The sequence below is a fragment of the Beta vulgaris genome, chromosome 1, assembly GCF_026745355.1.
Source record: "Beta vulgaris subsp. vulgaris cultivar EL10 chromosome 1, EL10.2, whole genome shotgun sequence".
Lineage (NCBI taxonomy): Eukaryota > Viridiplantae > Streptophyta > Magnoliopsida > Caryophyllales > Amaranthaceae > Beta > Beta vulgaris.
Window position 1 is genome coordinate 54657311 of NC_079202.1, and position 20396 is coordinate 54677706.

The 20396-nt window shown below is 35.6% G+C and overlaps 1 protein-coding gene across 3 annotated transcripts; it reads left to right on the plus strand.

The window, feature by feature from the left end:
* The first annotated feature begins 1884 nt into the window (after positions 1 to 1884).
* LOC104905254 (dol-P-Man:Man(7)GlcNAc(2)-PP-Dol alpha-1,6-mannosyltransferase) lies at positions 1885 to 20226 on the plus strand. Of its 3 annotated transcripts, XM_010693728.4 has the most exons (21): positions 1887 to 2236; positions 5450 to 5504; positions 5612 to 5697; positions 5804 to 5845; positions 5981 to 6026; positions 7412 to 7498; positions 7752 to 7807; positions 8366 to 8483; positions 12911 to 12969; positions 13576 to 13647; positions 14894 to 14957; positions 15876 to 15979; positions 16148 to 16219; positions 16511 to 16597; positions 16674 to 16741; positions 17113 to 17181; positions 17270 to 17352; positions 18916 to 19012; positions 19391 to 19456; positions 19742 to 19835; positions 19913 to 20226. In XM_010693728.4, exons 2-21 carry the CDS (start codon positions 5468 to 5470, stop codon positions 19988 to 19990), a joined length of 1485 nt encoding a protein of 494 aa, XP_010692030.2. In that variant the 5' UTR covers positions 1887 to 2236; positions 5450 to 5467; the 3' UTR covers positions 19991 to 20226. The 3 variants fall into 3 exon arrangements, with proteins under 3 accessions (XP_048496099.1, XP_048496101.1, XP_010692030.2); XM_048640142.2 differs by lacking the exon at positions 19391 to 19456 and having other exon boundaries at positions 1885 to 2236; XM_048640144.2 differs by lacking the exon at positions 5612 to 5697 and having other exon boundaries at positions 1886 to 2236.
* Positions 20227 to 20396: the final 170 nt, after the last annotated feature.

Genomic DNA, 20396 nt, shown 5'->3' on the forward strand with positions numbered 1-20396 from the left:
CCTTACAATGCGTTATCTTCACCTGAACTTATGTGAATTGAACTTATTAGATTCAGCCGATTTTTATTGGAATTTAGTTTTGAGTGTTTGTTGGACTTGAAACTTACTTTTTTAGGTGAATATAACACGCATAGGGCCTGTTCTCTTCGGTATAAAACAGTTGAACTGAATTGAACTGAACTGAAATGAATAGTGATATGTGAAAGTAAATGTATTGTCCAGAGCTAAACTGAGCTGAACTGATATGAACTGAACTAAACTGAATTGAACTGAAAATAAGATGGGGAGAACATGCCCCTAGTGACATGTAATGTGGGCAGTTGAGGTACACACATTGGTAAAAGCTATGTTGCTCATAGATGGATTGAGTGTTTATTCGAATACATGTGCCTAAGTGTCTGACTCAACTATTTTGTAGAAAAAAGACAAGTTTTTAGTTTAAAATGAAATATCCAAGTGAAGTGTTGTGTCGGACACGACATGACACATGATTTTTGAGGTAAATGAAGATGTCAGAGTAATATAGGGTAAAAGTATGTGTTTATTTATGATTGTTGTAAATTTCAATAAAGTTTAAGGGTAAATGGATTTTTGAGACTATATATGCTGTAATATTATTAGTTAGGGAGTAAAAGTGATATCTCGCTTACTTTTAAATCCTTAACTAGTATTTGAGCCCGGGTGTTGCTCCGGGTTGGTATTGTTTTATAAATTTGATATGCATTTTTTTCCATTCCCATCAAAATATATTAAGTAAAACCCAATAGTTAAAAGGTACAAGTATAATAATATGGGCACTTAAAATATGACTAAAAGTTGGTTGAGATGGTAATTGTGTCATATATAATTGCAAGAGGTCACATGTTCAAATCTTGTTGGAAGTTAATTTTACTTTTGTAGATGACATGACTTGTCACTTGTTTACACATTGGACAATTTAAGTGGAGTAACCGAGGTGCCACATGACGTGTATACATTGTGTGGAGGTGCCATGTGGCGTGTATACATTGTCACGTACGCTTTTTAATATATTTGTATGGATATTGACTATGGTTATTGGAGAAGTTGAAAAGTATATAGACGGTAATCAAGGGTTAAAAATTGCACTATGAACTATAGTTTTGTGTCGTCTATATGATCACATAATCCTTTGAGGATTCCAGAGCCATGTCAATTAGAAAAAAATAGATTCACTAAAAAATTTTAGGCGAAAAAAGAACATGTCAATTGTTAGTAGGGTGGTCATGGGTCCAGGGCCCTACCTGGACCCTGTTGGACCCAACCCTAATTTAAGGGTCTGGGTCCAACTTTTTCAGACCCTAAGGGTCCGGGTCTGGGTCCAAGTAAATTCTTTAGGGTCCGAGTCTTAAAGTTTTGGACCCAGACCCGACACTTAGACCCTAAACTTATCTAAAAGACTAAAACAAATTATTTCGGACCCTAAAGAATTTGTTTACTTGGACCCAGACTCGGACCCTAAAGAATTTGGACCCAGTCTTGGACCCTAAAAAAAGTTAAAATGTAATACTTTGAGTCTTAAAGTTTCATGGTTGATAAATACAACCTCACTTTACTACTACAACCTTACAAAATACCTAAAATACCCTTAACCTTAAAACCTACTTCCTCTGTTTCTTTTTACTTGCAACAGTTTGACTTTCACGCTTGCCAATGCATGATTTCAATAATTCGTAAGTTTAATTACCGATAAATAAAAATTATAAAAAGTATATATTCGGAAAATATACATTCAGACGAATCTAATAACATCCCACATGAATATGTTTTTCCTTAACTATAAATCACCAAACATAAACTAAGTAGAGTTGGTGAATAGTGCAAAAGTCAAACCGTTGCAAGTAAAAAGAAACGGAGGAAGTATTTCTCAAAACCCATTTCTCCCTCTAACTCCTCCTCTCTCCACTCTCCCCTCTCTCTCCTTCTTCCTTCTTCGTCCTGTTGAATCTGTTTCTGATTCAATATGTTTAAGTACCCAATTCTCCATCATATGGGGCGATTTTCACATTTCTCTCTCTAACTACTCCTCTCTCTCCATCTTCCCTCTTCGTCCTCTTCAGATGTTGAACAAATTGGGGTTGATAGCTGATTCAAGAATAATTTGTATCCAATTCTCCATTTTTTGGGGCGATTTGCATGAGTGATTGTGTTATTGGCTTCGTGCAATGCGAATTGGGTCTTGAATTTTAACCAAATTTCACGACTTTGGCGCAAATCGGTTAGTTCTTCGGGTTTTTTTAAAAAAAAAAAAAAAACTGGCTGGTTGGCGGAAATTGAAGCGTTTTGCTGATTTTTTGGATTGATGCGTTCTTCTGATTTTCTTATTGTTGATTTTTTGATTGCTACGTTTTTGTGATTTTCTTATTGCTGCATTTTGGTTAAATTTCTGGCTCGTTGGTCATGTTTCTTTGGAGCAAATTGTTGCGTTTTTTTTAATATTTCATAACCAATATTTGTTTTTGTTTGAAAATACCATTGATGAAAGAAGCATTTTTTTGTAGTTCAAATTCTCTGAAATTGACTTCTTGTATAATTGAATGGAATAACTCTTACTGCTTCATGTGAATTGAACAAAATCAATGATACTGTTTCATATAACTGGGATGAAATGGTTTATCCTATTTCATATAACTTAGATGAAATGGTTTATCCTATTTCATATAACTTGGATGAAATGGTTTATCCTATTTCATATAACTTGGATGAAGTATGTTACTATCCTTAGCTAACTTTTCTTCTTCTTCTCTTATTCTCTTTCTTCTGTGTGAGTAGAGTTCATGCACAATAACTACATATTGCCAGTATAACACCAAATTTCGATCCAATTGTTTAAGTCCTAATAAACCCAGATACTAAGCCGAAAAACTACAAATCATTTGCAATAATGTTGTTATCACGAACCCTTATCCTACGTGTATTATCATGAACTCTTATCCTATGTTTATTATCATGAATTCTTATCCTACATGTAAGATCAACCTAATCAAATGTCATCTACCTACAGGTCAGAAAGATTGATATTTGAATTTGAAATAAGGTTGTCTTATAGTTTACTATTAGTAGTTCTCAAACCAACCAAGTTTGGAGTTAGCCCCTGTTTTTGTGTAAGGAGAGGGGTATTGTGACCCTCATTTACCCACCACCCCCAAGGGTAATGTATTATTCCTAGAGTGAGGATAATAGTCTCCCTTTCTATTTTGCTCTATTTGCATTTTCTACATCATCTCTTATACTACCAGTATTATCGAACCTATCTTTATTTTATCTCCATTATCCCCCTTTGTGCATTATCCCCAATCCGAACAATCTAACATGCGCTTGGAGAAAAAGTGATTGTTTGATATAATATGGTTTGTCTCAATTATAATATAAACATCTAATAGTAAACTATGAGACAAAGTGATTGTTTGATGGGATCATGTTATATCAATTATAAACATGAGAACTTATAAGAAGCCACTGTTTATATTATGCTATGACTTTGGGCCACTGTCAAACCATAATTGAAAATGTGATTATAAGTTTATAAGCTCTCATGTTTATAATTGAAAGTGATTGATATAAGTTCTCATGTTTATAATTGATATAAGGTTTATATGTTTATATGAGAACTTATAAACATTGCCTCGGTTTTCAACTTCTGACGGGCATTATAAATATGTTTCACTGTAGTCAAAGTCTCTTCATCCACCTTTCTAAGAACTTTCATGATTTGACTAGGCGGTACATGAGATTTAGTTAATTCTTCTACCAAATTGAGCTCATCTTTACTTAACATGCCAATAATTGCACGTCCCTCATGGAAATCGGGAAGATCATGATTGTGCTTTCCATTAATGACATAGACACTCCAACCACCACCAACACACTCAATCGCTTGAAGTCGAAAAGGACACAATCTCTTTTTTGTACCGGTAAATTTCTCCACATCTACACGTTCTCTAGACTTATGCAGTCTATATCTCCCGCTTCTTTCACAAGTGAGGGTAGCTTTTGCATTCCCCAAGTCTTGCCCTTCACCATATTGTGATCGAGCGATGATTGTCACCATATTATGCAGCCTACCTACTTCAGTAATCCAATCACACAATGCTTTTCGAGTGGGAAATATAGTTGTAGTGGTGAAAAATTCACTATAATCAGGTGTATTTTCATCAACCTCTTCAACATGGACATCATCCTGACAATTTATGAAAACCACAAAATACATGTTATCATAAATTTGATAAACATCATCAATCATAAATTATACAATGGCACGAAACAAAATTAGCCGATTTCGTGCAATGTGCACGAAACAGAACATAATATTTCGTGCAAGATGCACAAAACGGATTCAATTGTTTCGTGCAGATTGCACGAAACGGAATCATCTGTTTCGTGTTGTCTACACGAAACAGACTAATCATGGATTACGAATTTGCGAAAAATTCTTCACAACTTGAATCATAATTTGCGAAAAAAAATTCACAACTTTAATCATAATTACGAAAAAAATTTCACAACTTACATCATATTGAAACTCGATTGGGTCAAAATTATCGCCCATTGAATATCAAATTAAAATTTTTAGATCTTCAATGAAGTTTTTTATATCTAATAGTTAGAAAGATGGAGAGAATATTTTTTAGAGAGATAAAGGGTTTTTAGAAAGAATATGATAATAAGGGTTTTTTGGGGTTTTTTTTAAGGCTGCGTTAGTAAAGTGAGGCTGCGTTTAGCAACCCCCTAAAGTTTTTCAGACCCTAACTTTTTTTTGAAAAAACAAATTGATTTTCTAAAAGACTAAAACCTAAACTAAAACACCAAAACACCCATTCTAAACTCTTATGTAAGTTGTGTTTATTTCGTTCTTTTTCAGTTTGTATGTTTGTGTTTTTGTTTCGTTTTTTTTTTTCAGTTTATATGTTTGTGAATTGTGTTTGTTTCGTTTTTTTTTTTCCAGTTTATAAGTTTGTGTTTGTGTTTGTTTCGTTTTTTTCAATTTATATGTTTGTGTTTGTTTCATGCGATTTTTGTGTTTGTTTCATGCGAATTTCAGATGATTATTGATATTAATAATGTTGAAAATTTAGCAAAATAAAAAATTTAGGCCTGGACCCTCCAGATCCTAAAGGTCCGGGTCAGGATCCAATTTTTTCAGACCCTTAGAATCCGGTTCCGGGTCTGGATTTGCAAAAATATTTAGGGTCCGGATCTAGGGTCCAGCTGGACCCGACCTTGACCCTACCCTTGCCCATCCCTAATTGTTAGGTAACAATAATCAATATAGGCAAAAATTTTAGTTAACTTGTCTTAATTAAGGGTCCAAATCGAGTCTGTGTTTGGATCATTTGGGTTCAGTTAATTCTTTAGTCCAACTTCCTCTCTATGCTTTGCGTTTCTCACTTTTACATACGTTTGCGTTTCTCTTATTTATGGTTCACTGAAGGTCTATGCTTCAGCTTCAATGGCTCCCAAATCTGGCAAATTCCTTCACAATTACGGTGAATTTAACTTCCCAAAATTTTATAACGCATTTTTCATTGTTTTCATAGTAATTGGGTTTGATTTTTATTATGCGTATCTTCTATATTTGTATGATTCTTTCAAGGGTATGATCTGATTTTGGGTTCAGTAGCTGCATTTTATGTATTTACCATACCCTATACTAAAGTTGAAGAGAGCTTTAATATGCAGGTACTACTATAACACTAAACCTAGAATTGTCTATTTTGTGGGTTTTTGCAAAATCCCCAATTATGATTTTGGTAGCTTAATTGTCTCTTGTTGCTTGTTTTTACAGGCAATGCATGATATATTATACCACCGGCATCGCTTGGCTGAAGTATGTTTCTTCCTGTACTAGTCTTTTTTATATTTGGCTGATGTTTTGTGGACTGATCATATAGTGATTATGCTAATTTCCCCTTTTTGTTTTGCTTCATCTTGGTTTGTAATGGTTTATGTTTATTCATAATAGTATGATCATTTGGAGTTTCCTGGTGTTGTCCCGCGCACTTTCATTGGTAAGATTTTAAGATTGTTATTGTCAATTGATTGTCATTTTCTGTTGTGAAATTTGTGTTTTAGTATTTCAAGTCATGTGCTTTTGTGATTATGAACATATATAGTTGTTTACTAGAATGAAACTCATATTATAATCTAGACGGCCAAATGATTGAGAAGAGAAAGCTATCTCAGTTTGTTGCAACTTCTTTGAAGTAAAGGTAGATCGTGGAGGTGATGCTCGTGCTAAAGCTTGTTTCTTAAGTTAGATAGCAGTAAACAGGGAGATCCCTGCAGAAGATGCTCTTAAGAGATTGTTACAGCTAGAGAGTAGGTGGAGCCATTGTTCAAGAGGAAAAACCAGTATTTTACCTCTTAATTTCACGCCCTTGGATGTTGATCTGATGCCATCGTAGCTTTTCTTTATTTGTGGGTTCAAGTGGGCCAGGTCTTAGATGTGCTGCTGGTAGCATGGAAAAGAAAGCTAGTGAATAAGTGAAAATAATAGTTGGTTTATCTAGCTATCCGGTTGTGTGTAGTGGAAAGAGGAATTGTAGGCCTTGGAGGGTTTCAAGGAAATAGCTTGTTTATGAGAGCTTTCAAGTTATCTACTTGACCGTTTTCTGTATAGTGGGAGAAATCGTGCCATTTGCAGCATTGCTTATTACTTCTTGATTTTACATACAAGACCATGAGCAAATCTTTAGCTTGAAGCTCCCTTTCTTTCTTGCTGATGTAGTGATGTGTATGCTTGGCACCTCTTTGAGTTAGAGGGTTTGTTGTTTTTGTGCCTAACCCTCCTATTATAAATGGTTGTCACCTGTTTACTGATTGATTATCTCCCCAAGAGACCGACTATATTTATAGTTAGGTATGTTTGAGATTAGACCAAATAATTGCATATTTTTAATAGGCTTTGCATAAATAGTTGGATTTAGAAGGAGTATCAGCAATGGTTTGGAAATAGATTTTTCTTCTTTTTTTTCGGCTTCATGCCCTCTATGTTTTTACTTTATAATATGTATGTTTGGGAATCTATGGAAAGCTTTGCTGGCTTTGACATGAGAAATGTATGTGGACCACTGAACCTGAATTTTGCAGTCCTTATCCTGTTTGTTTCTCTGTATCAACACTGTAAACCTGCCTTCTATTCATGTTGATGCTTACAACATGATACAATAAATTTGCGAATCTTTGTGATGGATTGTCATGGGAATAGAACCAACTTGATAACGCGATCAATCACGATGTCGAGTAACAGCTACAATTTTATCCAAAGTTTCACTGCTCATAGGTTAAACTTCATGATGGTTTTATGACCTCGAAAGTTTCAAATGCAAGTCTTACTAGACATACTTTTTTTTGTTTATTATTTATTATTCATGTTTTTTTTTTTTGTTGATAGGTGCTTTGCTTGTGTCACTTTTGGCATCTCCTGTTGTATCTGTCATCAATTTTCTACACTTGCCTAAGATCTATAGTCTCTTCATAGGTGAGATTCCTCAGATCTCCACTATATATCTGAAGTTTGTATTTCTGTCCTACAATTAGTATCTGATGATGTTGTCATTTTTCTGCTGTTTGCACTTTCTTTAGTTTAAGTGAGTCACCAGGTTTACAAGACACATTAATTGGTCAAATTACCCAAATCCTGCCAGATGTCTGGATTTGGTTGTGCTTGTCCCTTTTTTTAGTCTAAGTTCTGTTCATCATTTTGAATCTAATTTTTCAATTTTCACTTTTAGTCCGTTTGGCGTTAGGCTGCCTCATACTGTCCACCTTACGTTTTTTCCGGCTTCAGGTATGTGAGTTCATCTCTTAATGTTATTGTTCAAAGTGGCAAAGCTTATTTAATTGTCCTGGTGTGCTTTTTGCCTTTTGATTTCTGTTTGATGTTTCATCTAAATCTGAAATCTCATGTGTTTGGCAATCATGGGATTATAGCTATGTGGTGATAAGACTAGTAAGTGGTTGGAGAACCCTTCTATTGAAATTTTCTAGGTCTAGGTAGTGGGTGATTTCATGTGGCATCTTGAAAATTTTAGAAGAATTAATTATCTTCTGGTTACCAATTGCTTTCTGCTTTTTTTTTTCCCCGGTCACAACAACGGTCAGAAAGTTATTTCGGCCAGGTTCTTCATTCTTGTCTATGAGAGCCTAACATAGGGAGGAGATATTAAATGGTAAAACAGGTGCTAAATTTTGTTTTTGAAATGCCTTCCGGAACGAGAAAGTTCCGTAGTGTTATGCTTTACACTTTGAGTATTAGCTTAGACTCTAGGAATTTTAGATCATTACCATATCTAAGGTTGTTGTATCATGCCTATAACTTACAGTGAGTGTTACTCTGTTATCACAGATCCGAAGCAAGTTTGGTCTTCAAGTAGAAGCTTTCTTTGTGATATTAACCGTACTTCAGTTTCACTTGCTATTCTACTGCACACGTCCTCTTCCAAACATACTGGCGTTGGGTTTAGGTGATTACTTTTCATATCTCTCTTTGTCTACATATTGACATGGTTTTCCACTTATCTTCTATTCAATGTTCTTCATTTCTCATTTCCATTCTATATCTTATTATCATAAATGACCATAAGTGAACTTTTGTATCTATTCAATTAATGTTTTATTCTTCCAATGTTTTCCCTAATGGAGGTCAAGTTGTTTTTTTCTTTTTCCATGAAATATAAATCATTCCTTTCTTTAGTTTCTTTCCTCTCTTTTTTAATGTTTTTTAGAGTTCATTTTATATGGCATATAGTAATTGGCCTCGAGATCTTTGAAACCAGTCTTTTGATTGTCACCTCTGGGGGTGTTAACGAGCCGAACCAAGACTGAACATGTCCAAGCTCGGCTCGGCTCGAGAATGGTTGAGGTTGAGCTCGGCTCGAGCTCAAGCTCGAAGCTCGTCAAGCCCGAAGCTCGTCAAGCCCAGAAATTTCGGCTCCGCTCGAGCTCGAAAAGATCTAAGCCAAGCTCGGCTCAAAAACTTAGAATTATAAACATAAAAAAAAGTTCAGCTTAACATGTAAACATTCACCGGATGACAACCTTATCTTCAATAAATGTGCAAGGCCGGAAGGGCCAACATCCATACATTCTTCCCTTCTCTATACAAACCTTTTAAATACAACAGTTGCTTGTTATTCTTGTCTCTTTTCCGACGTGGGGTATTATGAATCCCACCAAGAGATTCTGCTACAGCAAGAAGAGGTGCGTGCATTTGTTGTGTGTCATGTTTTACTATTAAATTTGCAATTATAATGTTTTCCAACTTGTACGATGTAGGACTTACAAAATCCCAACAAAAGAATTTTATAGGCAAGAGAGGTGGTTCCTGCATGTTCTATTTTATCTATATACTTATATTTGCAAATGTTATGTTGTTGGCCTTGCTGCCATGTGTTGCTCATTTCTCCAAAATGTGTATATATACAGAATACTGAAAGTGATTGAATTAGTTAGTGAAAAAATTAATTTTATATACTTCCTCCCTTTTTTTTTACTTGCAACACTTTCCTAAAAGGGAAATAATTAATTACTTGCAACACTTTCTACTTATGCTTTTCCTTTCTCTCTCTCCAATCATAATGGGCCCTCTTTTTTTTTCCTCTCTACCTCTCTTCTACCCAAATTTTGCATTGGAGTTGATGAAAGAAAAATGTTGCAAGTAAAAAAAACGGAGGAAGTATACAAATGAAGGACTACATAAATAGTCCAACATAAAATAAGACAAATTAAACAAGAAGTGTAGACAAAGGGTAATAAGATTATGTAAGGAAAAGAAGGTTGGTGTTTACTTTCTCTATCGATGTGGGACATTACTATTTTACATAAAACTATCTAAAATATTTTCGAGCTTGTTCACGAGCTTTCAGCCAAACTTAAGGAGGCTCAGGCTCGGCTCGTTAAGGTCTCGAGCCGATCCCAAATTCGAGTCGAGCCCTCTCGAGCCGAGCTTTGATCGAGCCGAGTCCGGATAGTTTGCGAGCCACCCTGACTTATTAGCACCCCTAGTCACATCTCTGTGATGACTATCATAGTAGGATTCCTTTAGATGGTCTCTTCTCCATGCTCATATAGTTGTTATGTTGACATCTCTTTTGTGGTCAAAGTGAAGAGTTTTTTGCTCCAAATACTCTGTAGTCTGTCTGTTGTAACTCTGCAATGGGCGAAAAAGAGAGTTACATAACTCTCACATTGTAATGGTTATTGGTGTGATTTTTGGTTTCTAACAATCTTGGGAAGTCAACATAGTTCTTCCCAAGTGCTAAATATTTTTCCATAGCCCTGATTTAAAGGATCACTTCTTTTTCACAAAGTCTATGCCAAGAACTTCATTGTTATTTACTATTTAGGTTTGGATTGAAAACCTTGAAAGTGAACATTTAGTCCCGCATTAGGCTTGCACCCTTGTAGCTGCAACACACACTTGAGTTTCAAAACATTGGGACCTAGACACTGAGATTAAATGTGGGCTAAATTGAATGCTGTCTACTGTAAAAAAAAGTACTCTTGACTTTACTGTTTTGACTTTTGAGACTAGCAAGACTAGAGATAATACCCTAAACAAGTTAACTGGGAGATAGAGGAACTTTTTTCAATAAATGAGACGAAGGGGTGATGTCAACTGTAAAGTTAATGAACATATATTAAGCTGAACACTTAAACATTGATCATTTCTTCACCCCCTGCCCCCTGCCCCCTCCCCCCTCCCCCCTCCCATACTCTATTAGACTGACAAATATGCTCCTCTCCATGTGCTTGTGTAACATGCAAGAGCACCAGCAGCTCCCGAGATTCATGGTGGGCTCGCATCACTCAGGCGATGAACCCCAACTTTTAGCTCTCCTTTTCTTATGGCGCCCCGACAGTCAGATTTATGGTTTTTGATATCCTATCAACATTCTCTTTTTTTCCCTCTTGACTTTGTGCCATGTCTATTTCCCCTCGTGAGTCCAACTCATGCCGCAGCCACATTTGACGCCACACGACGCTCCATTCAGTCGAAGTCCGTGTCCAAGTATAGTGTTGTGTTTTTTCACATTTAAGAAAAGGATGAAGGTATCCAACATTTTGCATTCAGTCACCAACATAATCACACAATTATGAGTTATACACTTTTACTATACAATTACTCTCTTATAGAAATGGGATTGTTAACTATTGGTTTGTAGAACTAAAAGATACTTGTTAAACAACTATAAAATGTTATGACAGCTTTTCTTTAAACTTATGACTAAATAACTCTTTCTTAAATGAGAATTAATATTAATTGTAGAACCAATTTTTATCTATCATGAAAGCACTTTTCCACCAATTACTTTTACTTTGTATGTATTGACCAAGTTACTGGCTATTCTGAGTTGGGCACGTGCGACGTCGATCAAAAGGCACCATTAAAGAAACTCGAGAGCTGAGACTATGGGGTTTTCAGAAGAAGCCGAGAGGGATCAAAGGCGATTTGGATAGAGGGGATCCAAAAGGATCTGAAGAAAATGGGTTTGCAATAGCATATAGCACTCGATAGAAATGAATGGAGGAAAAAGGTCTTTTTGCACGACCGTAGGAGATAATTTTTTGGTTCATGCAGCCAACCTTATCTTTTGGTATTTAGGCTTTGGCGTTGTTGTGATGTACCAACTAAAAGTCAAAGTGAAATTTTTTCTATATTACCTCTAATGAACAATGTTTAAGTTTGCAACTAATAATTACTACTCGAGTATTCTGGATATAAATATCCATACTGAAAGATCTGTACTTCCTATTTACATTTATCAAAGTAAATGGCGTTATTCCTTAGATGTTTTGGCTGATGCACAGCTCTCTATTAGCATTATATGAAGAATAAACTCCAACTACAGAATACTTGGTACATTCATGGAACTGATAGCTACTCATAATTATATGCTAATTTTCTGCTACTAAAGTGTGATATAAATAGATGTCAATTCTGACTTGGAAGTAATGAGCTAGTTCTCACATTTGATTGCTTATTACCAGCAGTCTGGATTACTGAAAGCAAATATGAATTTTACTTGGGAACATTTTGATTAAAAAAAATTAATGGATAAGGAAAACCATCGATATTTTCTGAAAAGTGACTGCCAAAACATTCTAGTTCCCCTATCAAAGGAGGTGGATGGGGGCAGTGGGAAAAGGTACTCCAAGTACACCACTAGACTGACTAGCTACGACCTGGTCCTTCTGTTCTTCTCTTTGCTTTATTCTCATTGACCTTTACCTAAAATGTTTGTTATTTTTTGGGAAAAATATTGAAAGGAAAGGAAATATAAAATTCAAAAAACACTAGCAATTCAAGGTCAAGATTGTGAATGTACAATGCATGTGGTTGCCTCTTTTAGGGGTTAAGGGGTTTGAAAGCAAGTTCCCGTTTGAGGTTGTGTCTGCTTTGGTATTAGGACCTTGTGACTATCCCTGATTTGGTGTTGATATTTTTTGCATAATTTGTACTTCCTCTGTTTCTTTTTACTTGCAACAGTTTGACTTTCACGCTTGCCAATGCATAATTTCAACCATCAATAACTTTAATTACCGATAAATAAAAATTATAAAAAATATATATTCGGAAAATATACATTCAGACGAATCTAACAAGATCCACATGAATATGTATTTCCTTAACAATAAATCACCATACATAAACTAAGTAGAGTTGGTGAATAGTGTAAAAGTCAAACCGTTGCAAGTAAAAAGAAACGGAGGAAGTATGTTCGAGCTTGGTTTTTTTGTTTTAATTTTTTTCTGTTAAAAAGTTGACATGTGGTTCCAGAATATGCTTGGCACATGTTTGAGTACCTTTTCTTGAACTCCTTAGTGGTAAAGATACTAGCTTCTAGCTGAATGTTTCACTTCCTGAACTGATGTGTCATTTGTACTGCAGTCAATATGGCGTATGGGTATTGGTTAAAGGGGAGCTATTATACAGCATTACAGATTCTGGTGCGTCTTTCCTGCTATGTAAATCCGATCCCTAGATATGTAACTGTCAGCATTATATGATGTTAAGCCTGACATATATTTTATCTATCTGCCTCTTTTAAGGGTCTAATAGGACAGCTATTTCATGAAAGAGAGGAAGCTTTTATCCATCTGCCTCTTTTCGGGGTTAAGGGGTTTGAGAGCAAGTTCTGAGTATATCTATGTTGGAACTGGATGCTGAGAAACAAGTGATCTTACGTTGTCAATCAACTTTTTTTTTTTCCTTTCTTTCTATCTAATGTCAAAGTTATGCAGATCTCTCACACACAACCTAAACCTGTAGATCAATTTTTGATTTTCTTTGGATGTGTTGTGTTTTTGTTCATCAGAACTGTACATTTGTTATTTCTGCTTTTAGTTTCTTGTGAAGAAACTTGTTCATTGAAGTTACCTAATCACTATTTTATGTTTTTAGAGATAAAAGGTTGGTTACATTAGTATTTCTCTACATCCTGTGTACAACGGAGCCATACTGGAAAACTGTTGATAATCCTAAAGCATGCTGCCGTTTCCCCCGCCCCTGGTTTCTTTTCGGGTAAATAAAGTGCTCTGCTCCATTTATGTCAGGTTTTTGCGACGTTGGTTTTCAGATGTGACGTGCTACTCTTAGCCTGCCCCATCGGCCTTCAGCTTTTATTGGTTAGTTAACATCATATGCTTTTACAGACCCGAAAGAACACACTAATGCAATTTATCTCAGTGCTAATGTTAATTCCATGCTCCATCATTTGTTACTGCATCTGCAATTAGATCTGATTGCCTTTAATCTTTTCATGTATTTATCAATCATTTCATGTTGAAGAATAAGCACCAACTTAATATCTTTTTGCTTGTTTTTTATGGCATGAATGGCAATTTAAACTTATGAACATTCTATCTTCAAACGGTCTTGGATGCTCTCTTCTGATTACTATGTAATATGCTCCTATTATTTATGTGGTCTGACTGTGCTCATCTCTGGCAAAGAGTAGTCCAATGCTCCAAATTTGCCATGGACTTTCAGTAAGTATCCTTTAGATCTGGGTATGTGGTGGAACTAGTACAAATTTGTATTTTCAAACATCAATATAGGTTAAGAGTGAAATAATATATGAAGGGCGGTGTGAAATAAGAGAGAAAATAGCAAATTGGGGAAACCATTAGCTAGATTTGGACCCGATGCATGCATGTCATTAGCTGCTCTGTATTATATGCTTCTGGGCTAACATCCAATATTTGACCCTGAATCCACATATAATTATGCAAGTCCTTAAACTTTGGAAGGGGCCAGGGTTCTCATCATTCTCCATCTCTCTGCCATTATCATGCTATGCTGAAGGGAAGTGACCATTATTACATTCTTTTTCACCTTGAATTTTCGAGATATTGTTTTTCATATGTCATATGCTACTTTTTTTTATAATTGCTCACTCCTCAATTCTCTTTGATGTTACTCCTTTCAATGATATCAGTTAGCATTTTAATTTTCTTTTGTCCACTTCTTCAAATTACTGTATACTCCAGAGCCAGATTACTCCTCTGTGAGTTAGAATGGTGAGCAATTGACAAGAGGGGTAACTTTCTGAAGACCTATTGTGGGGCTTCCGTTTGTAATTTATTTTTTATTGATTCTGATTTGTCTGGTTATTATATCAATCACAATTTCAGCACTCACTTTCTAGGCAGTTAAAATTTTCAAGAGTTAGATCGTAGGAAGTACAAGAACATAGAGCTAAATTTTAAGGCGCATTTTAGTGATTCACATTCTTCTAGCCTTTTTAGCCGCTGCATAGTAGAAAATTTTCCAGAACTATGTGCTGCAATTTACTACAACGTACTGTTGTTTACAACTCAGAACTGACAGTTACAATTGTCCCACTGACCGGCAAATTCTTTGTAATTGCAGACCAGATCAGTGTCATTGTGGAAAGCAATTAAATGCTGTATTGTGGCTGCGATACTTTCCATAGGTTGGTACATCTTGACCTTATAAAGAATTTCTGATGTTAAAGTACCACTTATATTCCTCCCCCCCCCCCCCCCCCTCGAGTTTGGATCCTCTAGAGTTTTAAAATAACTCTACAAGGTATAGCTGTATCTGAACCATACATTTTAAAATTAAGAGCTCATATTGGTGGAAAGGAAAGATTTCTGGGTCAATTTTAATGAGATAAAATAGTGGGGATTTTGGAAAGAGAATATATCATTGATTTTTTATTCAATGGTTGATATTGCTCAATCTCTACCTTGTAGAGTTATTTTACAGCTCTAGAGGATCCAAACACCCCCCCCCAAAAAAAAGGGATACCACTTTTGTCACCCTTATCCATTCCCGAGAATATGGAAGTTATGGAAGGACAAGAAGATCAGAAATTAAGTTGTCCTATGGGTTGAAATGCAAATATGATACCGTACCTCTGTTAGGGGGCGTTTGGTTCATATAATGGTATGGGTTTGGAATCAGGAATGAAACCAAGGTGGTATGAGTTTAGAACTTGATACTTAATACCTTGTGTTTGGTTTCATTTAGGAATGAAAAATCTTCTTTTATTTGATACCTAGAGATAAGGTATGAGCCATACCCACCTCCCCCCATGGGTTTCTAAACCCCATACCTTATGGGTTTGAGGTATGGGTTTAAAATTTAGAAATAAGTTAAACAAACACTAGGTATGGGTTTTGTTCATTCCAAACCCATACCTCATACCTAAAACTAGTGAACCAAACACACCCTTACTGTAACAGAAGAATACTCCCTCTGCGGAAAAAAAGACAGATAATAGAGCATTGTATTGGACCTCTAAGCTGTCTAATGATTCCAATCGATGATGTCTTCTTAATTTTTAATATATTGCCGGCTCTCTTGATTTTGTTCAATGCATTTGCAGGTCTTACTGTAATGGTTGATTCATTAATGTGGAGACGGGTCTTATGGCCCGAATTTGAAGTTTTATGGTTCAATTCTGTGTTAGATCGGAGCTCTGAATGGGGTGTATCCTTTCAACTGTGAAATTTTCTCGTCTTATCTTTCTTTTTTCCTCCTATTCTCAGTGTGGGTGCAAATGCTTGGTGTCACTGATCCATATAGTTTTAGGACTATCAATTTACGCTTGTTGAAATCTCTATTATCTCTGTGTGTCCTTAATACTACTGCCTTTAGGTTTCGCCATTTCATTGGTATTTCACTTCAGCGCTTCCCAGGTCACTGCTTGCTGTATATCCTCTCGTTATGGTAAGTGCAGATCTTATAAGTTAATTATATGTTGCAATTTCATCTGTGATGATTTTTTAATGTTGTTCATTCGCATGATAATATTATTACTGGATTTTAGTATTTACTTTTTATGAGAAGAAGTCCCTGCTATCCTTGCTTTTTTACTTTTCTAGTCCTTTTAAACATATATACCTTGTAACTTGATATCTAATTGTTGTTCTGCTCAACTAGAGTGCTAGCGTTTTTATCTGCTAAAGTCTATGTTTCTTTTCCCCCCATAAACGCACTTGACGGTATGTCTTTTTACAGCTTGGTGTCTTGCTTGATAGGAGGACTTTGCGTTACTTAGTCCCAACTTTATCTTTTGTGGTTTTGTATTCCAAATTACCGCACAAGGTATGCCTCATTTAGATGCGACCATATGTTTATTTATAACTACATGTACTGATACGTTGTATTTTATATGTTGAAGGAATTGCGCTTTATCATCAGTTCTCTTCCAGTTTTTAACCTGGCTGCTGCGATATCAGCAAGCAGAATGTAAGGGATTCCATTTTATTCTCTAGGGTTGAGTATTGAGAAAGCCGAATCTATATCTTCTACTCCCTTTTTTTAAAAAGATGCTCCATTTTGACTTGCACACTTGCCAATGTACAACTTTGATCATTAGTATCTCTAATTGTCCGTTACTAAAAAATTGATATTTTGAAAATATATGTGGAGACAAACTCAACAACATCTTGTATGCTAACATTAGGTTTATAAATATGTAGAAAGATATGGTCAAAGTAGTGCTTGTGAATAGTGCAAAAGTAAAACTGTAGCTCTATTTAAAAAAAAAGGAGTATTATTATTAACAAGTTCTCCTTGGGTATTTTTTTTTCTCTGTTGATTCATTTAATTTCTTGCAGATACAATAATAGGAAAAAGAGCTTTTGGAAGTTGTTTTATATTGGAATGCTTGGTCTATTTTTAATCAGGTTAAGTTCTACTATAACAGTAGCATTCTATCAGTTAATGATGGTTGAATTTTCCTTGTTCAATCTAATTTTATATATGTATTTGTAGCTTAGGGTGCACAATAATGTTTTTCATGGCATCATACCACAATTATCCTAGTGGCTATGGTTTAAGGAAGCTCCATGAAATGGGTTAGTGCGCTCTCTGTTCTTCTCTTTTTTCTTTCTATGGATGCACTTATTTTTGAGGAGCATGCATATGCACATAGAGCCTAGAGGAGCCGTTACCCTTTCATTATATCAATTTTAGGCTTATATCTGTATCAGTTTTTGGTGTTAAGATTTTAAAGTCACATGTTATAGGTTGTATATGAACTCAAAATTTGTTATACTAATCATAAAAATTTGGAAACTCTGTATTTTTAAATTGGAAAGTGGAAACTGCTTATGCTGGTTTCAAATTAATTAGACTATTATAGGAACTTTGTGTCCTTTTTGTCTCTCTAACATCAAAACCTATCTTCTTTTAATATTTATTTGCCATTAATGTATAGTAAATTTTCAGCTTGATTGCTGGTTACAAGCTGTTTACGCTTAATTGCTGCTTACAAGCTATTCAGTGTGTGTGGTCCATTCTGTCTTCAAATCTTATTGCATATTTTCAGCTGTTTACAGCTTTAAGGTGAGAGGAGCAAGGGAGAGAACAAAGAGATTAAAGGTCAGGGAAAAAGGGGAAGATGGGGCAGGGGAGAAACGGAGGTAAAAGGAGGGTGTTCGGAATGTATAAAAAGCCTCTCAATTGCAAGGCATGCGTAATATGAAATTTCATCAAGATCTTCCAGAGACTTCACCAATTCTTGTTTGAACCAAGTATCTTTCCGAAACCCGTATGTCTCGACCTTCAACTTATCTTCCATCTTTTTGATCAAAACCAATTTTACTACTCATCTTGCTGCCGTATAAACTCTATACATGGCCCATGAAAGCTACTTTTTATTAAATTCTCATACTGTACTTTCTGGAACCCCATCTTACATCTTAAAATTTTTCTTTCTTTTTGAAAAATATACTATCTTTTACTTCTCTTTCCTCGAGTTGAAGGTTTTACATCTTGCAGACCTATGTTTTTTTGACACCTTTATAAGAAAATTGGAGACATCATTCCCTACTAGTACTAGTTGCTTAATCTTTCAAGATGCTGAGTGATGGTTGAGTTGGATCACTAATTATTTTAGATAATGGAGGGGAGCAATGGTGAATTAGAGGTGTGACAACAATGCTATGATAATGTTGTAGACTTGTAGTGGTCGTTGGCTGAAGAACGGAGTAGGAGAAAGGTAAAGGGGCGGCAAGAGGGAAGATTAACATGGAGAAAGGGCTTATAAGAGTTGTTGGTGATGAGGAGTGTCCATGATAGGCTGGCTGTATAACATTTGAGGCTCATATTTTTGACTCATGTGGTAGTCAATCTAGCATGAAGTGCTGATGAATAAAGCAACTTTTTTGAAGGATTGAACTACAGGGTTGTAAGGGTTGTTGGTGATGAGGAGTGAGAAGGCTGGAACTTAGCTGATTTCCGTGGTACAGGAACAGGAATGTAGTGGTGTATAGTTTTTCGTTGGGAGAGCATTGGGCCAAATTTGGTGCCTGATCATGCATTCATGCTATTTTGTAGCTGTCGTACATGTTCCGCTTTACTACTATTGCTCTTTTGAGAGCATACATATATGTTGAAACTTATGGTGGTTTTGGCAGGCCATTTGAACAACACTGGTGATGTTCGGACTCATATAGACACTTATTCAGCAATGAATGGAATCACACGCTTCTGTGAAAGTGGTCTCCCATGGAGGTACACCTTGCTGTGCCTTTTATCTTATTAGTACATGTCTCGACTCTCATGTAAGGATAGGCATATTGTCTCGACTTCATACCTTATGAAGTGTTGCAGTTCTGTTATTGTCAAATGTACAGGCCTTGTTTTTCTTGTATTTGTGCTTTATTTATTCAACTTCATGCAATAAACTGCTTCATCCTCAAAGGAGCATCACCTGAGAAGGGGTGGTTTGTCTGCCTCTATGTGCACTTCTTTTTCTGTTTTTTTTTTTTTCTTGTTTTTTTTTTTTTTTTTTTTTTTTTTTTTTTGTGGTTTGTTTATCAACCCTTGTTGGGAGCTTTCAATGTTAAGACATGAGACATCCTGTTCATGTCCTTTGTGCTATCGACGCAGGTATTCCAAAGAGGAGGATATTTCTCTTAAAGACTATCGCCATAGAAATTTCACCTACCTTCTCAAGTGAGTCGCTGATTTCTGCATTATCACTTCCAAAAAAATCATTTGTCTAGACAAGTAGTTAACACCAAAGCCATCCCAAAGCGATAGAGGAAAAAAAGCTGTACAATGTGTCAAATTTTGTGTTACTATTATGACTTAATATTTACTACTGGTGAGATTTGGCTGTTTCGAACTTTTCTCGAACACCTATCTGGTCAAGGAAAACATCCTGTCTAACAATCATTAGAAATAAAGGAGTAAACTTCAGATTCTTTAATGTTACTGATACAAGATTTTCTATGATAGTGAGCACTCCTACATTGATGGATATCAGTGCTTGTTCGTTGTGGATGGATTTTCGCGGGTTAATCTTCGAAAAAGTATTCCACCTGTTGTATTGGTAAGAAGCTTCCAATAATGCAGTCTGAAAGGCTGTACTTCAGGCTATGTAATATGGTCCTTATGTTTTTACTGCAGGTGAATGAACCCAAGGTGTATGTTCATGGATGTATGAACAACATGGAAATTTTGAGCAGAGATTTTCCAGGATGTTGAAATCTAGATGAGTTTACTCCAGAAGATGGTCCTCTGTAGCTCTCATGCTTTCTGAAGCCATGCACATAATGCTGTTTACGATGTTCTGAGTTGTAAATGTAACTTTAGGGCTGATTTTAGTGATCCATAAATTTTGTAACAAAGTGTAAACTACACATTTTTGTTCTTGTTGGCTTATGTTAATTTTTGGGAAGTCACAAACTATTTTTACAATTTAAAAGAAAATTCTTCTACTAGTTTTTGCAATCGTATGTAATCACATTTTTCCTTAATCCCAAGCTACCAACTATTGGAAAGTTGAATTTGACCACTCATGAAAATTGGGAAAACACTGAAGTTAATTTCAATTCGGAAGGACACAAATAAAACACAACCCACACTTCTTCCTCGGCCAGGCTTGATCAGA